Genomic DNA, 19,818 nt, shown 5'->3' with positions numbered 1-19,818 from the left:
GGATGTCACGGTAACGCTTATTCGGTGGGGTTCTACCACCATTTTGTTTTATTTCTTATTTTGATGTAATTGTCGAGACTTAAAAGATGTAACGAGACGTCGCGGACATTTTTTCTTGTTATCCTTGTTTTTCGAACCGAATGAACATTTTACATAAAATAAATAAATAATAAAAAAAAAAAACGCTAAAACCTTTTTTCAGTTAGGGTAGAAAAGTAACTTATCTTGTCTTTGATGTTTTTTGATAACTTTTTCGGGTCTCTGTGGATTGTTAAAAAACGCCGAAAAAAAACTATTATGTCAAAATGACGGATCAATACAGTGTGACCATCCTCGCGAAGTCTCCTAAAATCATTAAGCTTGTTTGAAACAAAATGTATAAACGGATTTATTATTTATTTTTCTTTTTGCACTTCTGCATTTTAGCATCCTCGACAAAACAGTGCGATGCGTCGATGCGATGGTTTAAACGCTTGTTTTTCATTTTAGGACAAGGGAAGACGATTACTTTTTAAATACAATACAAAATAAAACGGTAATTCCTAGAACATTTAATTAATTAGGTGCGTTTGCAGTTTATATAGATTGTGCTATTTTTTTTAGGTAGGGTTATTAAATTGTTCATTAAATTGTTTGGTGACAGTACAGTATAGTTAACAAAAGTTCCCTCCCCATGTTAAAACTGGATTTCTAAATAATAACGTTATTAGCACGCGTAGTTAATAGAATAAAACTCAAAATAAATTAAAACAGCAATTATTTGAAAATGTGTTTTTTAAACAAAGTTTCTTCAATAAATAATAAAAAATATTTTAAAGAAACTGTTTTCTTTGGCCCGTACGGAATGTGGTGCTTATTAAGAAAAAGTTGTTTTAAGCAAAAACAACGGTACTTACTTGTCATGTCGAAAATAGTAATATGTCGAAAAATTACGAAAATTCATTGAGTAGAAAAATTTATAGTTAAAAATAATTTTTACGGAAAATAGGGGAAATTGCATTTTCCCTAGAAGTGAACACCCTGACGATTGTGAATACAGGGGGAATACATGTCTCCCTTTTCGCTACTTTAATGGCGACGTTTTGCTTTAGCTCCTAGCGTTGCCCGTTTTTTTTTCTTTTGTAAAACTTGCGGAGAATGCTCTGTTATACGGTTGTTTTAAAAATAGAACGGAAATTTAAATTTCGTACCGTTTTAAATTCGGTGCATTTTTACATTACGTCCAACTCATAGTTCACATTGAAAATGTCAACTTTTTTTTTTCGGGTATGCTGGCAAGGTTTGGGGGTGTCTATTCCGAAAGCCATTCTTAAAATAGGGAGGTTGGGGTGTTTATTCCTTGTGAGCATACCCGAAAACCTATAAAAGTCGACATTTCCAATATGAACGTTGAGTTGGACTTAAAAAAAGAAAAAAATACGAAAAAAAGATATACCAAATTTACTTTTTTCTTTTAAAAATTAAATTATTTCGTTTTTGTTGAGTCAATTTTATTAAAAAAAAACAAAAAAAAAAACAATTTTTTTTTTTGATAAAGGACGATTGTTCTTTCGATTACTTTCGTTTTTTTTTGGGAGGGGCACTCCCGGGCACAATTAAAAAAAAGATTAAAACGGAACGAAATTTAAATTTCCGTTTTAATTTTACAACAACCATAAAACAGCACATTCTCTGCAAGTTTTATCTTTTACTAAAAACACAATAACAGTTGTTCTACTCCATGAATTTTCATAATTGTTTGATATATTACTATTTTCGACATGACAAGTAAGTACAGTTCTTTTTTTTTTTTTTTTTTTTTTTTTTTAAACCACATATTAACATAAGATAGACTCGGCGGATCGACTTGTTGTATCTTAACAAGCACCCGGAATTCTATAACACGAAAACATGCCATGGTATTCAAACGATAGTACTGTTTTGCCAGGAATGCTATAATGCAGAAGTGTCAGGTTATGAACTGAAAGAAAAAAATACCCGTAAAGTCTCGTCGGTACTCACTCGTAACGGAGGGCGTTTAATGTGACAGGTACTCTCGTTATAAAAGAAGATAATGACAGTGATTAATGCCTCCAGAGACAACAGATTCTACACTTTGATCTTGAGTCCAAAGGTTGGATTTTTTCCTTAGGGGAAATTACTTAATTCAAACGATATTGTTTATGGATGGGTGACCGCAAGGCGCAGACCCTATGATATTATACAAACTAAATATGACTCGCAAAATTTTACTTGTAAAGTTGATCTTTTCATATGGCTATGTTTTCAATTTCATCCTCAGAAAACATACGCATACACACCCTGAAGTCCTACCTAACTAATATTCCTGGTGAACCAAGTGCAAAAGAGATCCAGACAATTGCACTTAAGGGAACAACGAGAATACTAAAAAGAGTTCTCGGTTGGTTTCAATAAAAAGCAAGGCAATGTTGACAGCTGGTTTGGCTGCCCCATGCTCAGCGTTACAATATTCAAAGGAAGAAAAATATTAACAAAAAAAAAACAAAAAAAAACAAAAAAAAAAAAAAAAAAACGTAGTATTTATGTTTTAGATTTCTGCATTTTTGATAAATTTTTACTTTCCATTTTAACATCATTAAAATGATGACTCTTATAGGTTTTCGAGTATGCGGAAAACGAATATCGCATTAAAAAATATACACGCTTGCGCTTATAGAAATGGCCACCACTGATAATATAAGGAATTACAGTGCTTAATATCTGTAAAACTACTTGTTTGCGGGAAATTTAAATGCGATCTTCGTTTTCAGCATAACCGAAAACATTATGAAGTCGTCATTCTAAAGGTGATTGTTAAGGTGGAAAGAAAGTAAAAATTTACCAAAAATGTATTCGGGCAGCTGAGAGCTCCCTCCAAAGTGTTTTTGGCATTGGAAACAATCTTGACGTTTATATTTTTTAATTGGAATTCATTATTGAGATGAGCATTATTTATTGATTTATTTAATGCGGATTATTATCCTCATCTCATCTTTCTTAGATGTTGTTTCACAACGTTTCGGCCTCTGGCCTTCGTCAGGTGGTAACCGCGACGGGATAAGAACTCCGAATCTGCATCGAATCTGCATTCTCAGCAATTACTGCCATCCATAGTTGTTGTCTCACCACGTTTTGGCCAAGTAAGCCTCTGGCCGGCTTTGGGTAGGATTGAAATCGCTATCTTCAGACAATTCTCACCTTGAACCGTAGAGATTCAACGTCTCTATCCACTGCAGTGCACCAGCACCACCACTGGTCCCGTAAGGCGATCGGGTCATTACCGAAATGGTATATATGACGAAGGCCAGAGGAATAGTTGGCTGAAACGTCGTGATACAACATCTAAGAAAGATGAGGATAATAGTCCGCAATAAAAATAAATTAATAATACTCATCTCAATAATAAATCTCAATTAAATAATATATATACCATTCGGTACGGACCCGACCATGGAAGATCAGATAATGAATTAGGCCAAAAAATCCAACCCTGATCGCCCTTCGGGGCTCGTGGCGCAGTGGATAGAGACTTTGAATCTCTACGGTGAGAATTGTCTGAAGATAGCGGTTTCAAAAGGCTTACTTGGCCAAAACGTGGTGAGACGACGCCAACTATTGATGGCAGTAATTTGCTGAGAATGCAGTTAGGAGATTCGGAGTTCCTATCCCGTCGTGGTTACCACCTGACGAAGGCCAGAAGAATAGTTGGCCGAAACGTTGTGACACAACATCTAAAAAAGATGAGGATGAAAATCTGCAATAAATAAATTAATAAATCTTGACATTGACCACATATATTTAACCACCGGAAAAGATTTTCAGTCTTTGACTAAAGTGTTTAATTGAATTAAAAAAAGACTTTAAAGTATTTTAAAAACATCCACACAGGAAAAAGAAAAAAAAAATGATCCAAATAAGTTTTAGTAGCTTTCAACATTTATTTGATGACTTTTTATATTTTTTCACCCTTCTTTCAGCTGTTGGAAACCCTTGATTACGAAATACTTCTAGATTGAGGCAGTTATAATGTTTGCCCCAATTAAGAGTGATCACATCCACCCCATATTTTTTTTTGTCACCCTTTAGAACTGGATGTTCCCACATTAAAAACTGACTTCGTGGCTAACTCTACCCTCGTAATGAGAGGAGGTAATGGTCAAATTAAATAGTGATATTTTAATATTTTTATTCACGTTTCTTTGAATTAAAAAAAAAATATTTTCTTTGACAACATTTCGATTGGTCTCCTCTTTTGATGACGACCAAAATGTGATGAAAGAAGGACAGACAACCTGTTGGCATTCGGTCTGGGATCGAAGTGTAGTCTGTTCTGTTATTGGTCGAAAGAGGAGTAGTGGTGCACTCTCGGACAGCTAGATTTTGGAATTCCCTCCCTGCTTCTATGACTGTAATGTAAAAAGACATTGTGCTCATCTACTTGCATAGTCTCCTGTAGACATGGTCCCAGATACTAGACTCGTACATCTAAGTGACAATGTGCTTTGTTTGGAATAAACAAGAGTAAAAAAAAAAAAAAAATAAAAATAAAAATAAATAAAATAAAATAAACAAAAAAACAACAACAACAAAAAAAACAAATAAAAAAACAAAAACATAGTGCACTATTAATCCTTTTCAATTTAACATTTGGCCTTGTATCTAACCTCAGCACGAAATAAATAAAATATTAGCGGAATCTGTGAAAATTCCACAGTAGCGTCTTTGTCTTTCTCATATGACATATATTGCTGCTGGGCTGGGCATTCTGTGGACGTTCAGCGACCAGCGTGAATGGAGAACTCGCGATATTATTGTAGCCCTTTTGTTAAATTTGCAAAAGTAAATCCACGATATCATTATACCATCCTTTAGACAGAACAGATAATACGCTTGGATCATAGCCAGAAGACCAAAAAGGTATATTTTACTTTCAGGTACGGCCTAAAAGTGATATCATTTATTATTATTATTAGTAGTAGTATTTATTTATTTTTTTTTATTATTTATTTATTTTTATTCATTATGTCCTCGGTGATCGGGAGATCCTAATTATTAAAAAAGGAGGATAGAAGGTGATAACATACAACGCACATAAAATTAGCGTATCTATATATTAATAATTTAATGTTTGTAGTATGTCATCACATTCTATCCTCCTTTTTAATAAATAGGATCTCCCGATCGAATAATTTATTATCTGAAAACCGTGACACACGAACGTTAAAAAGGTACTGCGGTATTAATGTATAGATACTAAATGGTTTTCACAACGCATTCTCTGTGATTTTTTTTTTTTTTTTTTTTTTTAGCTATTACATATCGTCTTTCCGAAAAACTTACATTTCACCTTGCTTATAGTTTAAAAAATATATATATATATGAACGCAGAATTGATTTTTGACTGCCCCAAACTGTAAAAGTATTTATCTACGTAATCTGATTAATATATCTGGTTATCACGGTCTCAAATATCCTTATAGGAGCCTGTGACATATTTCCATTGTATGGAGGCCTTGCGCGAACGGAAACCCCACGATATCATTAGACCTTCTGTAGACAGAAGATACTACCCTTGGATCTTAGTCAGAAGATCAAGAAGGAGTATTTTAGTTTCACGTTCGGTTCAAAAGCGACATATTTTATTTTATCTATATATTAATACGATATTAATCTATATATTAATACGATATTAATCTATATATTAATACGATATTAATCTATATATTAATACGATAGCGTGTATTATTTTGGGTGTTACGCTTACATCTTTTTTCTTCCGAGTGACTGTCGTTTAATTGTTTCTTGTAATAAATAATTTTACCAACAATTCATAAGTTTTAGTTTAAGTTTCGATTATAGCTGAAGGAACTCTATATATGTTTTGGTTTCAGTTTCGATTCAAGCCGACACACCGAAGTTATATAGATATATATTTTTTTATTTTTGAAATTACAACTTAACAATATATAAGAATCGATAGAAAATTCTAGGTCTTGTTTGATTTGTTTGTTTACTCTAGAAAGTATTGTTTTGCTAATTCTACCTATTTCGCTATAATAATATATACGAAATCTGCATAAATTAAAATATCATATTTGAGCATATTTTACGGCCGGGCTACGCAGGGCTATGCCGGACGTCCCTGTCAGCTTAGATAAATACCTTTGCATTTTTAACAAAAGAGCTACAATAATATTAGGGCGTCTCCATTTAGGCTGAACATCCACAGAATGCCAATATCAATATATTATATATGAAAGAATTCGCTGCGGAATTTCCACGGGTCCCGCTAGTTTTATTTTATTTTATTTTTTGACATTGCGTATTCGGTGATCGGGAGATCTTATCTATTTAAAAGGCGGATAGAAGGTGAAAACTAGGATTAGGACAACAGCATATTATTTTCGTTGTTTTTACTCTCGAGTGTGTATCCATTGATATCTTATGTTTTTATATAGAGATGTGGTTTTCGGTTGATTAACTTTGTCCACCTGTGTCGGATATATACCAGAGAGTCAAAAGAATGAAAAGAATATGCTGTTGTCATAGCCCTAGTGATAACGTATTACCAATATTGAATTAGCGTATCTATATTCTAATTTAATGTTCTTAGTGTGTTACCGCCTTCCATTCTCCTTTTTAATAAATAGGATCTCCAGATCGAATATATTTATAATTTGGAAACTGTGACACACGCAAGTACGCTAAAGGTGCTACCGTATTAATATATAAGATTTCTGAGTGATAAACTTAACAATAAATTTTTAGGGACCGTTAAAAGTAAATTTAGTTCTACTTTTCAGCTAAAAAAATAACATGCTAATAATTTCAGAAGTTTCTAAGCGAAATTGAATAATTAATAGCAAAATATATTTCACTGATCATCTGTACCCCCTGCCTTGAATAAAGGGGGGGGGGTCGGACGATGAGAAATACTTCCCTCTTAAAAAAGGAGGTAATGCTTGACTCTAATCAAGACTGCTTAACTTTGGGCGATCTGATTCCACTACATTTTAGCCAAACTTGTGACTAATTTTTATTTTCCGGGCGACAGATAAATATACGACGGGTGTTCCAAATGTAATGCCTCCTATTTTTTGTTCCGTCTTAATGGCTCAAAGGGGCCTACAAATTACATTGTTATGATGACTGAACCAATGCATTCATGTCCTGAAAGGTTCATCTCTCTGTTGAAGATCTTCTTGACGGCGTGAGACTCGAAGAAAGCAACCCATGTGACGTGCATCAGAAGCAGAGATGCGTCATTGAATGTCTGATAAATGTGCATTTGAGAATAAATTTTGGAGCACAAAAGATTGTGCGTTTTAATCGTACCACTTTCGTCTTCGTAGCTCTTCAACTTTTTCAGTTAAAAAAATAAGAGGTTTTACTTCTGGAAGGGCCCTCGTACTTAACTTTTTGGGGGGCGGGGATGGGGGAGGGGCTAGTTAAATCAGGTAGAATTGAATTCCATCAATTGTTACACATTTATTCGTTAAAATTATTTTAATTGTCGCTTTTTTTTTTTTTACATATCACCTAAACTACACATTTACCAATTTGTATTAAAAAAATCTGATGGCAAAATTGATGTTTAACGGTCCAAAAAAACTTAATGCAAAACTAATGCTCCGATTAAAAAAAATGTGGGCATTTTTTTTTTTAATCGGCAACAAAACAAAAAGATGAAGAAAATAAATAAATAAAATAAATATATAAAAATAAATGTTACCAAAGGCAAGATACGTTGCTTTTCTACCTACCTGGATAAATTTTTTTTTTTTTAAATTTTTATTTTAAATTATTTATTTACTTCAAAGTATTGTGGCATCCGTGGAGTTAGAAAGGAAAAAAAAAATACGGTTTTGTTAAAGCCGTTTGGACTTTCGATAATCGCTCAAAAATCGAAAATAAAATAAAATACTGGTAAATGGTAGAATATTACATTTTCGCATGATTGAAATTTATTGGATGGAGTTCTACCAGTATTTTGTTTAATTTCAAATCTTTGAGCTATTATCGAGCGTCCACATGGCTTTAACGAACTAGCCATTTTTTTCCGCTTTAATTCAATTTTTATTCACACTGCTTTCGGTTCTCCTGTAACAGATGTCTCCCTGATTCTTCTTTCGCTCTTTCATATGCCCCCTATTCCGAATTCGTAGCAGTGGGCCGATATTAGTGGACTTTTTTTCTACCAAAACAGTCATTAAATTTTTTTAAATGTTTAACATATTTAAAACTGATATAAATTCTTGCGCAAAAAAAAAAATAATTAAATTAAAGCAGAAGTTATTTTTCTTATCTTAAATTATTTAGTAAAAATTCCATTTACTTTATTGCTAAATTTAAAAAGCTATTTTTTTCAAAGTATTTTTAAGTTAAATTCAGTTTTTATGATATTTTTTAAATTAAATTGTTAATTTGCTATAATAACTTATTAAATTTAGTAATCAAGCAAAAAATGGAATTTTTACATGATTAAATATTTCGAAATATAAAACGATTTTTGTTTTAATTTATTTTTTTATTGTGCGATACTTTATATCAGGTTAAAAAACTGGTATAAATTATTAGCTTCAACAAAAAAAAACACATTAATAACGGTCGTTTTGGTAGAAAAAACAAATAAACTAAAAACAAAAGTCAGTCCACTGATATCGGCTAGCGACTACGAATTCGAAATATGAGCATGTGAGCGAGAAAAGGGGAAAGTAATTCAGGGAGACATCTCCCACAAGAGAACCCTACTTTCATTTCGAAGCGAATAAATGCTTTAAAATAAGCCCCTTATCCAGGGAGGTAGAAAACTATCTTATTTTTGCCTTTAGTAATATTTATTTGTTAATGTATAACGATTTTTCTCGACCCTTTTTGTTTTATTTCTGTTTAAAATAAAATGCCCATATATATTTTTTTAAAGAAATTTTGACCAGGGACGTTACTTTAAATTTGGGGCAGTCAAAAATCAATTCTGCGTTCATATATATATTTTTTTTAAACTATAAGCAAGGTGAAATGTAAGTTTTTCGGAAAGACGATATGTAATAGCTAAAAAAAAAAAAAAAATCACAGACAGAGAATGCCGAATGCGTTGTGAAAACCATTTAGTATCTATACATTAATACCGCAGTACCTTTTTAACGTTCGTGTGTCACGGTTTTCAGATAATAAATTATTCGATCGGGAGATCCTATTTATTAAAAAGGAGGATAGAATGTGATGACATACTACAAACATTAAATTATTAATATATAGATACGCCAATTTAATGTGCGTTGTATGTTATCACCTTCTATCCTCCTTTTTTAATAATTAGGATCTCCCGATCACTGAGGACATAATGAATAAAAATAAATAAATAAATAATAATAATAATAAAAAAAAAAAAAAAAAAAAAAAATGATATCATTTTTAGGCCGCACGTGAAAGTAAAATATACCTTCTTGGTCTTCTGGCAAGGATCCAAGATCTGTTCTGTCTAAAGAATGGTATAATGATATCGTGGATTTTCCGTTCGCGTTGTGTCACACATTCGTATTAAGAATATTAAAGATAAACCGTCAAAACCAGATATATTCTGGCACTACATTAATTAGATTATTTAGATAAATACTTTTTCAGATTTAACAAAAGGGCTACAATTATATCGCGAGGTCTCCATTCACGCTGAACGTCCACAGAATGCTCAACAGCAATATACTACACATGAAAGATGCCGCTGTGAAATTTCCACAGACCCCGTTAATTAAGACAACGATGTTAGAGTTGCAAAAAACTAACGTCGTCATCTTTTCGGACGGGGATATACATGCCATTGGGAATCGCTTGTGAATTTCATATTCCCATGAAACTTCCTCCTTTTGAGGAAGTCTGTTCAGCCGCCTAGAGTGAGTGCTGCTTAAGTACAGTACAAAAGTAGTATTAATAAGACAAGCAAACACTTTTTAACAGTTTATAAATTGGTAAATAAGCTTATTTCCAATATGGTGGCATGATTTATAAAGAAGAGGGACCTCCATTGTGAAACAAAATGAAAAAAAAAAATGGTGATATGTCTATGGGGTAACGTCTTTTAGCATATATATATATATATATATATATATATATATATATATATATATATATATATATATATATATATAAAAACTTTGTTACGAAAATACCAGAATTGGTTTGAGACGACGTTTCTTATAAAAATATCGTTTTAAATTATTTCTTTAAGTTACTTAAAAAACTTTTCTTTTCATTAGATCCGGTTCCGATTTCTATTATTTTTTAATTTTTTTAATTTTTATTTTCGTCTATCCAACGAAATCTAATGAAACATGTCGCCATTTGCAAAATAAGCCGATAATACTAGCATAATTATAAATTAACAAGCATATTTTTAATATTGTATACAGATACTCACGCCGGCTAGGGATTTTTATCCTGCCCCCCCCCCTCCAATTAACAAAGATTAGACCATTTCTGCAATGACCTGGTCCATGTTGATTTTGCGGTGAGTTTAGTTTTGTGCAGTTCTAGGAGGTCCACCCTGCCAGGCTTCGCCTTCTCTCTGAGAAGGGATTGGTTTGTTGCCAATCACCTGAGGCGCTCTTACTGGGAATGCCGACGGGACTGCTCAGGCACTTTTTGCAGGTTAGAGTGCCCTTTCTCAGCGGTGTTGACTTCTCAATCTGATCTTGGTGTCACAGTTCTTGCAATGGGAAAGAACTAAGTAATATACGGATACTTACCCGAATACAACCCAATCTCCGGTAACTTCCAAATAGAAAGCCATTCTTAACATGGGGAAGTCCGTGGGGATGGGGACACTACGCTTTGAATTAATTCTTTTGGCACAATCGCTTCGGCATTTTCTGGTTGCTTACATAATCTGCCGGAAAATAATGATGCGAGGTTGCCCGGCATTAAGTCGTATTCGGAGTAAGCACCCGTATAAAATGGATAATAACCTTCATAACACTAAATTAATTTCAACTCCAAAACATTCAGCATGTCATAATCTTTAAAAAACAGTATACTATTTACCTAAAACTAGCTTCCATAATGTCCGTGTTAGAAAATAACTCGCACTTAAAAGTGTCCTGTATCTCTACAAAGTCATCATTCATCCATGTATGGAGTATTCTTATCACATCTCGACTGATGTATCTACCACTAGTCTCTTCCCCATGAACGAGTCCAAAAAAAAAAAAAAAAAAAAAAAAAAAAAAAAGAAAGTCTCCAATCTGATAGATCCTGTACTGTTAACTAAGCTCCAACCTCTGTCCCATCGCCGCAGTGTTACATTCCCGTATCTGTTTTATAAGTATTTTAATAGGATGTGCTCTGATGAACTCATCGGCACTTGTACTTCCTTGACGTACATACCTTCGACAACCCAGTTTAGCAACAAAATCCCACCCCTTCACCGCAAGAATGTGACACTTGCATCTGTTGCTTACAGATTATTTAATGGTTCTTGCCCCACCGCAACGTTTAAATATCGTTCTACTGCTGCGGTACGTGTATCAGAAAGTGGCCATTAAAAATCATGATCAGAACTTTAATAATTCAACTTACTATCTTTCAAAGCTTATAACTACTTGAAAAATGTAATTCAAACCCTAATTTTATTTTCAATTAAAGGAGCAAAGACCAAAGTTTAAAAAAAAATAACAGTTTTTAATAGCAAATTATGCAATATTTTTTTTAAAGCGGTTTTCTTTAAAAAAAAAATATTAAAAAAATCAACATATTTTGACTCTTATAAATATATGTATATATATAAATGCCAAAAAATCACTTACTTAAAAAAATATGCTATTAAATGGGTAGTTCCATCCTTTATTGTTAAGAATTCATCCATATTTATATTTTAAATTCCATGTATTTTTGTTTTAAATAAAAGGATTTTTTAAGCGAGTATTGTAGGAAATCGCGTTTTCGCAACGTGTTTTGCGCGAAGCTGCTGCTGCTAAAATGAAATTTGTGAAGTACGGATTCGTCCAAGGGACATAAATAATGTCTCTTTTTATTGCGTGTGTTAACCAAAATTAGTATTTTTCATCCTCCGTAGTTAAAAAGGAAACGAACATTCACTTATAAGTTTTTCCCCCAGAACAAAAACTCCGTTTCGTCGATTTTTTTGATTTTTTTTTTTAACTCTTTTAATGAAATACACGAGTTTTTGACTGATATATTTTAATACTTCTTTATCGACTAATTTTTTTTTAAATATCTAAAAAAAGAAAACATTCAATGAAATAGAAATATTTGCCGTCAGCGTTTGGTATTTACTTGACGATGTAAGCATAACATAAGCTTTCATTAAAAAAAAAAAAAAGGTTTTACACTTTGGACTTTACAGGTAAATTTCCAAAAAACTATTCTTTTTTTGTTTTAAATTAGAATAGTTTCTTTATTGATATTTTATCTTCAATTTGTGATATATAAAACTTTGGCATATAAATGAATTATTAAAATTTTAATAGACATTTCAAAATGGGGGGGGGATTTGGAAAAATCGTTTCTTTAAAATATCATATTTGGTCTATTGGAAAGAGCATAAATTTTCACATTGACCCTAAAAATATCGTAAAAATTGAACCCATAGAAAAATTTTGATAGATTTTTAAAGTTTAAGAATTGAAAAATATTAACTTGTAAAATTCTATTGATTTTATTACGTAAAAAATGACTGCATGAAGGCACGCCGGCATTTTGTAAACACTGTTTTTTAAAAAATAAAAAAAAAATATTTCTATTATTTTTTCAAACAACTTTAATAGTTTATTTTGGGAGTATATTCCATACAGAAAATAAATAACCCACTTTAAAAAGAGAAATTACGAGTTTTTTTTTTTTTAAATATATTATTCGCAGTTTTCTGTTTGGGGTGTCAAAAATTCCTCCAAATTTCTGATACACTTAGCTGCGGCTAAACAGAGCAAAACATTAGACCCACTGCATAATCATTGTTCAGAGATGTATTGGTGATCTCTGTTTGTATTGTGTTCTGCAGTCCTGTACGTGCTGCCACAGTACTATGTGCACTACTCACATTTTCAGAGTTCTGTATTATCTAACTATTATGATGTTCCTAAGTTTTATGCATTCCCTAATTAGCTTAGTAGCCTCTGTCTATTAGTAACGGTTTATATGATGGTGGAGGAGGAGGAGGAATGGAGGGAGCAATAACAATAATAATAACAACAGAAGAAGTCGTCGTCCCTTGATACCGAAAATACTTTTACTCTAATAGCTTCTTCCCTTGGACTGCTAGACTTTGGAATTCCGTCCCTACTACTTGCTTCCCTGACTGTACTGGCATGCAAAAATTTAAATGTAATGTAAACCAACATCTTGCTCATCTCTTCAAACATGGTCTCAAATAGTTGCCCCTTACGCCAAGTGGCAACATGCCTTGTTTGGGCTCTGAAGATGAATAAACAAAAAAGTGTTTTATAATCCGTTATGTTTAAAAAACGGTTGACCGGCTTATATGAGCTTATATCCCAAGCAAACTCTCTCCTTGAAAACTAATAACAATAATAATTGAAAATTAAAAGGGAAATAAAAAGGAAACCATTTCTTGGGTGTAACATTGCTTACTAGTATTTCAACGATACTTATGTCAAAATATGCTCTGATGAACTTGTTGCACTTGTGCTCCCTCGACATACATATCGCCGACAAACCCGCTTTGCAACAAAATCACATCCCTTCACTATTGAGGTCCCTAAATGCCAGAAAGCTTTCTACTCTCATAGTTTCTTCCCTCCAACAGCTAGACTTCGGAATTCCCTTCCTACTACCTGCTTCCCTGACTGCACTGATATGCAGAAGTTTAAATGTAATGTAAACCAACATCTTGTTAATCTATCTCAAACACGGCCCCAAATAATAACTCTTTACGTCACAGTGGCGATATGCCTTGTTAGGTGTGAACGTAAGTAAAAATAAAAGGGTTTCTTTACAATTACATTAAAAACAAGTGAAGTATGCATGGTCCTCCGTAAGTGCACAGTGAACGAGGCATTAAAAATGACTTAGTTCAGCGTTCAGCATTTGCCCCACCCCCCTCCATTTAGCCCCAAAAGTCCCCAGGGGACATCAAATGCTGGTGAAAATGAACAAACGGTGCAGTTTTAGGCCTTAACATATGTAAATTTGAGTTCTGCATCATGCAAAAAAAGAAATGACTAAGTTCATCATTTGCCCCCCACCTCCCATTTAGCCCCAAAAGTCCCCAAAAGCCGTAACATATTTAAATTTGAGTTCAGCACCATGCAAAACTGCTAAATAGACATACACAGAAAATCTTGGACAAACATGAGCCCCTTAAGTTATCGCGAAGTATAGACAAACAAAATTATATAAAAATCAGTTAGTTACAACTTTTCAGAAAGTTTTATAAAATCCAAGACATCAATTATTTTTTTTTTTTTAATAAGCACAAAAGTGTCAATTTTAGTAATTTTAACCCGACAGGCACCCCCCGGGGGGGGGGGGGGGAACCAGATTTTCCCCGGAAAATCCGCTCTGTTACTTTTTTATTCATATCATGTTTTATGTTTGTACAAAATTTCAAAAAATTCCAAGGCGTACTTATTGATAAAAGTGCGGACAGACGAACGGACAAGGGTGAATTTACAGGTCCAGAGGTCCACCCTCCTTTTGTCGGGGGACCAATAATAAAACGCAGACATTTGTCAAAAAATATATAAAATATATATAAAATATATATAAAAAATATATAAAATATATATAAAATATATATAAAAAATATACAAAATATATCGCTACAAATTAAGAAAGAAAAAGAAAAAAATCCTACAAACTCTTTCATTAATTCACTCTTAATCCCATTTGGGATTGCTTTTTGGCCTTCTGGCCAAGATCAAATCACAAAGTGTAGTATCTGTTCCGGTAGATACTGCAATCAAAGATCATATTTGGGGATGACCCCACATATAAGACCATTGCTCTTGTAGTAATCAGTTATTAGTCAATGTAGGGGAAACCCTTCATACCAATTGTCACCATCCAATTCCCCATCGGGGGAGCTGATCCCCCTCCCCTTTACTCTCCACATTAAAAAACCGTCTTGTGCTAAATTTGCTCAGTGGGGAAGCAAATAAATACAAACTCTGTTCCTATTTACTATGCCTCCCCACGGGACAGAGTTAGACACCAGGGTCGTTTTTTAACGTGGAGAAAAGGAACAAAAATAAAAAATTGTCTCAGTCGTGAAGGATTTCTAAACTCTGTTATTAATTCACTGATTGTGCCTAGTCACTTTTGTCCGGGAGTAATAAGTAAAGTATTCACTTTAGCATGGCTGCCGTAAATTGCGAACCGAACCGCCGGTTCGGCGAACCGGTGTTAAAAAATCCCCAATTATTTTAGGCCGTATAGCTTTTATCTTAGTGTTATGTTTATCAAAAAACACATTGAATTTATCACGTGTTTGTTATTTTGTAATAAATTATATTTGATTAAGGTATTTAAAAATATTTAAAAAAAAAAGTATTCCAATTATAAAACCAGCAATTGTAGTTTTATTTGTTAATAATTAAACAATTGTTGAAAATTAATTACCCCCCCCCCTCGCAAGAACAAACAATAAAATCAACAAAAACAAAATCCAGATTACAATATAATTTGATGCGGTAGCCTTGAGGAAGTGGATATTTTCTTTTTCACCTTTATTGGATGTAAATAGTTTACAAAACTTTCATTAAATGAGGATTTGCTAAACATTTTAAAGCCAGAAATAACTTTCTATTATCCGACAGTTTAAATGCTTCCAAATTGTGTTGAAATTTCAAACGGTTACGCAGTAATTCATTTTTTATTTTTATTTTTGCTTTAACAAAATATTAAAATGGCTGACAAAGTTTACAAAAAAATGAAATGCACTACGGTGGATTTAGTTTCGTAATACATTTGTTTTAATAGTATTGAAAAGATGTTGTCTTATTGCTTTTTTATTTTATTAAATAATCGATAAGTCGTAAATCAATAACAATGTGTCGGTCACGTAGATGCGAGAATCACACACACACACACACACACACACACACACACACACACACACACACACACACACACACACACACACAGTAGAAGTTTTCGCAAAATTCTATTAATCTAGAAAAGCGTACTTTAAAAAGTTCAACCTGGTCAGTTATTACTGTTAGAAAAGGTATGAACTCCGAATGCCCCATCTGATTGTTTTGCAATAATGAATATTTTAATAATCGCAACTAATTCAAAACATCCTAAAACAAGCATTAAAAAGTATGCATAAAATAATAATAATAAAAAGAAGAAAAAGAACTGGAACCTTGGAGAGGCTTATTGGCACCCAAATTCCAGTGATGACCAATGATCGCTGCCAATGAAAAATCAATGGTAAGCGGTTGCTGCGATAACGCAAATTCATTTTCAAAGGTTATCGAAAGAGGTGGAGAGTACTGGAAATCTGGGGAGACTTGTTGTCACTCAGACTCCAGAGAACACCAAGTTGTTCTTAAAAAGAAATCTTTGATGGCCTGTGTAGTTACTCCTAGTGAATAAATAAATAAATAAATAAATAAATAATAATAATAATAATAATAATAATAATAATAATAATATATTTATTGTTTATAATAATAATATATTTATTGTTTATAATAATAATAATAATAATAATAATAATAATAATAATAATAATATATTTATTGTTTATAATAATAATAATAATAATAATAATAATAATGTGTGTAGTATATTTATTTATACAAACATTATTGGCTACATATGTGCATACATGTTTCTGATGTGACCCTTTTCAGAGAAACAGCAGATACATGTACGCACATATGTAGCCAATAATGTTTGTATAAATAAATATACTGTAATTATGCTGGGTTTGTCCATCGAGCACTTTTTGATAAACAAAAGAATTTCAGTGGATTTACATCTAGGAAACTAAAAATATATTATCATCATCATCATCATCACACACACACGAATTATTATTATTATTATTAATAATAATAATAATAATAATAATAATAATAATAATAATAAATTTGGTTCTAGCGAGCGGCACCTAGTGGTTGGAATTTAAGATTTTTATCCCCCTCCCCTTCTTTAGAGTGAAACCCCTCCATTCCCTCTCGCGTTCGGAGTATTCCGAGTATTTTCCCCTTTCCGCTCTCAAAACCAATTCCCTGCGCTCTTCCTAACGTTATCCAGAATTGCAGCTCTTCTTCTCCTTCTTCCATCAGCCGCACATATTCGGAATTTTCATTTTCCAGTAGTTTTTCCAGAAAGAAAGAGAAGCGAGAGAGACGCTGTCGTCGTTCCAAGCAATAAGGGGACATTTCGTGTCATCTGTTATTTTAACAGTACGGACGGATATACGACACACACGCACGCACTCCAAAACCACCGTGCGTGTGTGTGAGGGAGATGTTAAACTCTCGTTTTTTTTTTTTTCTTTTTAGTTAATTCCTGTGACTCCGATCCTGGTTCGATTCTTTTTAAATACTATATAATATATTTTTAAAAATATTTTCTTAAAAAATGCGTTTAGTGCATCCTTCAAAAGGGGCCATAAAAGAAATTGTCAATACGAATTTCTAGTGCTGTCATCTATCAACGAAAGAAAAAAAAAAGGCTGCGTTTCGAAGAGACATCGCGCACTGAGAGGGAGAGACATCGCTACTGACAGTCCGGCTGCTGCTAACTACAACTGCTGCTGCGTGGCCATCATCATCATCATCATCATTATTATCATCATCATCATCCAACCATCCATCCAATACTGCTCCTCCTGTGGTCTCTGCCCTCTCCCTCTCTCGTCAGATATATATATATCCCTCCCCCTCTGTTTCTGTCTCTCTTTTTTTTCCGCCCTCTTCTTCTTCATCTTCGTCGATGCGCTCGCTTTCTGAATAGAGAAGTACGATGAGCAATTAAGGGGAGCGTTCTGATTGGCTAATAAAGCTGACATCTATGCATGTCAATTATAACAAGGCAGTTCTCCTCCGTTATTATTAAGCAACATCACATGTTGACGGCGGCTTGGTTTATTATTGTTGCTGAACTTGCCAATGTTCCCTACTCATGCTTACAGGGAGTACACTTTCCATGGATTTACTCTTATTGGTGGTAGCCGCGATGTTGTTTTCGGTTATTGGCGCTTCCTCGTTGCACGATGACGCCGATATGTGGAGGAACATCTCAAGTAAGTCCGAAAAAAAAAAAAAAAAAAAAATGACCCCCCCCCACCTCAAAATTTTTTTTTAATAATAATAATAATAATAATAATAATAAAAAAGTAAAAAAAAAAATTCGTTTTGACCACTCTTTTAGTTTAGTGAACAACTTTAGTAGATTTTGATCCAAGTTTGTGTGAATTGACAAAATAACAAAAATATGTAAAAAAAACAAAAACAAATTTTTTTTTTTTAAAGAATTTCACTTTATTTTTAAAATATCGAATTTAAAAACAACAACAAAATGTTATCCTGCTTATTTCCAAGAAAAAACAAACAAACTAATACTTCTCTATTATTTTGATTATTCCGATTATTGTTGTCATTTTGGTTGTTATTTTCACAACGTTTCTGCCGATGTAACCCCCCCCCTCTATCTTTGTCAGGTGCATCTTTTTGAACTTGGGAAGCGAACTCAAATAATGCAAATTACCAATCCTCATGTAAAAAGCGAAATTCCAAAACATAACATGCTTCTGTTATCATGGGAAATACCTTTCGTAACAAGGAAATGGTGTTAGTAGTAGATTATTCGAGTTATTTCATATTCTTTGTCTTTTTAAAACAAAGATAATGTCACGATTAAAATGCGATTCACCCCCTCCCCACCTCACATATATAAAAAGGGACATTATGTAATATTTTACTCTCGTGGGGAGGTAAGTAAATGAGGACCACCACCAACAACAACAAAAGACGGCCGCACTTTTCCGCTGTGCGCTTTCTCTCCTTTCCACGCGCGATAATTTCTGCGCACCTCTCGTTTATTTCGTGGCGTCGAGTCGTTTTTCCCAATTCCCCGCGTCCATAAATAAAAGACACCCACATTCTTTTTCTTCCTTATCGGTAATTGCACATTTCTCCAATTTCACAGACAGTTAGTTTTCAAAGATCTCTGTAAAATATTATTGGAGATGGGGATGCGTTATTGAAACGGCTAGCATCATCATCTCACACGCTGGAAGCGTAAAAGTGTACAACAGACATGTTCTCTCACACACACACACACACACACACACACACACACACACACACAGAGAGTTAAAGTTCACATAATTTTAAATTTATCAGTTTATATTTTTCTTTAATTAGAAATCTACTGTATCTTTTTCTGTAGTTCTAAGATTTATCTCAATTGATTTTTAAGATTAGAAAAGCGATTTGTATTTCTTTGGCAATTTTTTTTTTTTTTTTTAGATAACACACTCGCACACACACATAATATTGTTATCCATAGACACGTGTTTTTTTTTTTTGTTTGTTTTTTTTTAACACTTCGGTGTAACTAGACACGGCGAACCCTGAACTTTTGTGGTATATACATGTATAATTGATATAAGTTTGTGCTTTTTGTGCAAGAGAAATGGCCAGGTTACTACTTATTTTTTTTATATATATATTTTATTACAAATAGCATCAATTGAATCGGCCATCGATACCTGCAGTTTCATCGAAATATTGTCAATCTCGCCAAAAGTAGTTATCAGTGCGATGAAAGGCTACCTTTCGGTTGAAAAACTGATACATTTGGTATTTTTCCCTTCAGCAATGGAAT

General features: G+C 33.1%; 1 protein-coding gene across 1 annotated transcript in view; it reads left to right on the top strand.

The window, feature by feature from the left end:
* The first annotated feature begins 17,195 nt into the window (after positions 1–17,195).
* Positions 17,196–19,818, top strand: part of LOC145292865 (uncharacterized) — a 773,000-nt gene continuing 770,377 nt past the window's right edge. The window contains exon 1 of the mRNA XM_080138974.1: positions 17,196–18,232. Within this exon, the coding sequence (XP_079995100.1) occupies positions 18,112–18,232 (121 nt within the window). The 5' untranslated portion in view covers positions 17,196–18,111. The remainder of the gene's footprint in view (positions 18,233–19,818) is intronic.

This window comes from Euprymna scolopes, chromosome 14 (genome assembly GCF_053919585.1).
Source record: "Euprymna scolopes isolate OS-2025 chromosome 14, ASM5391958v1, whole genome shotgun sequence".
In the NCBI taxonomy this organism is placed as follows: Eukaryota; Metazoa; Mollusca; class Cephalopoda; order Sepiida; family Sepiolidae; genus Euprymna; species Euprymna scolopes.
The sequence above is the reverse complement of the archived record's forward strand: the minus strand, read 5'-3'. Positions and strand labels throughout refer to the sequence as shown.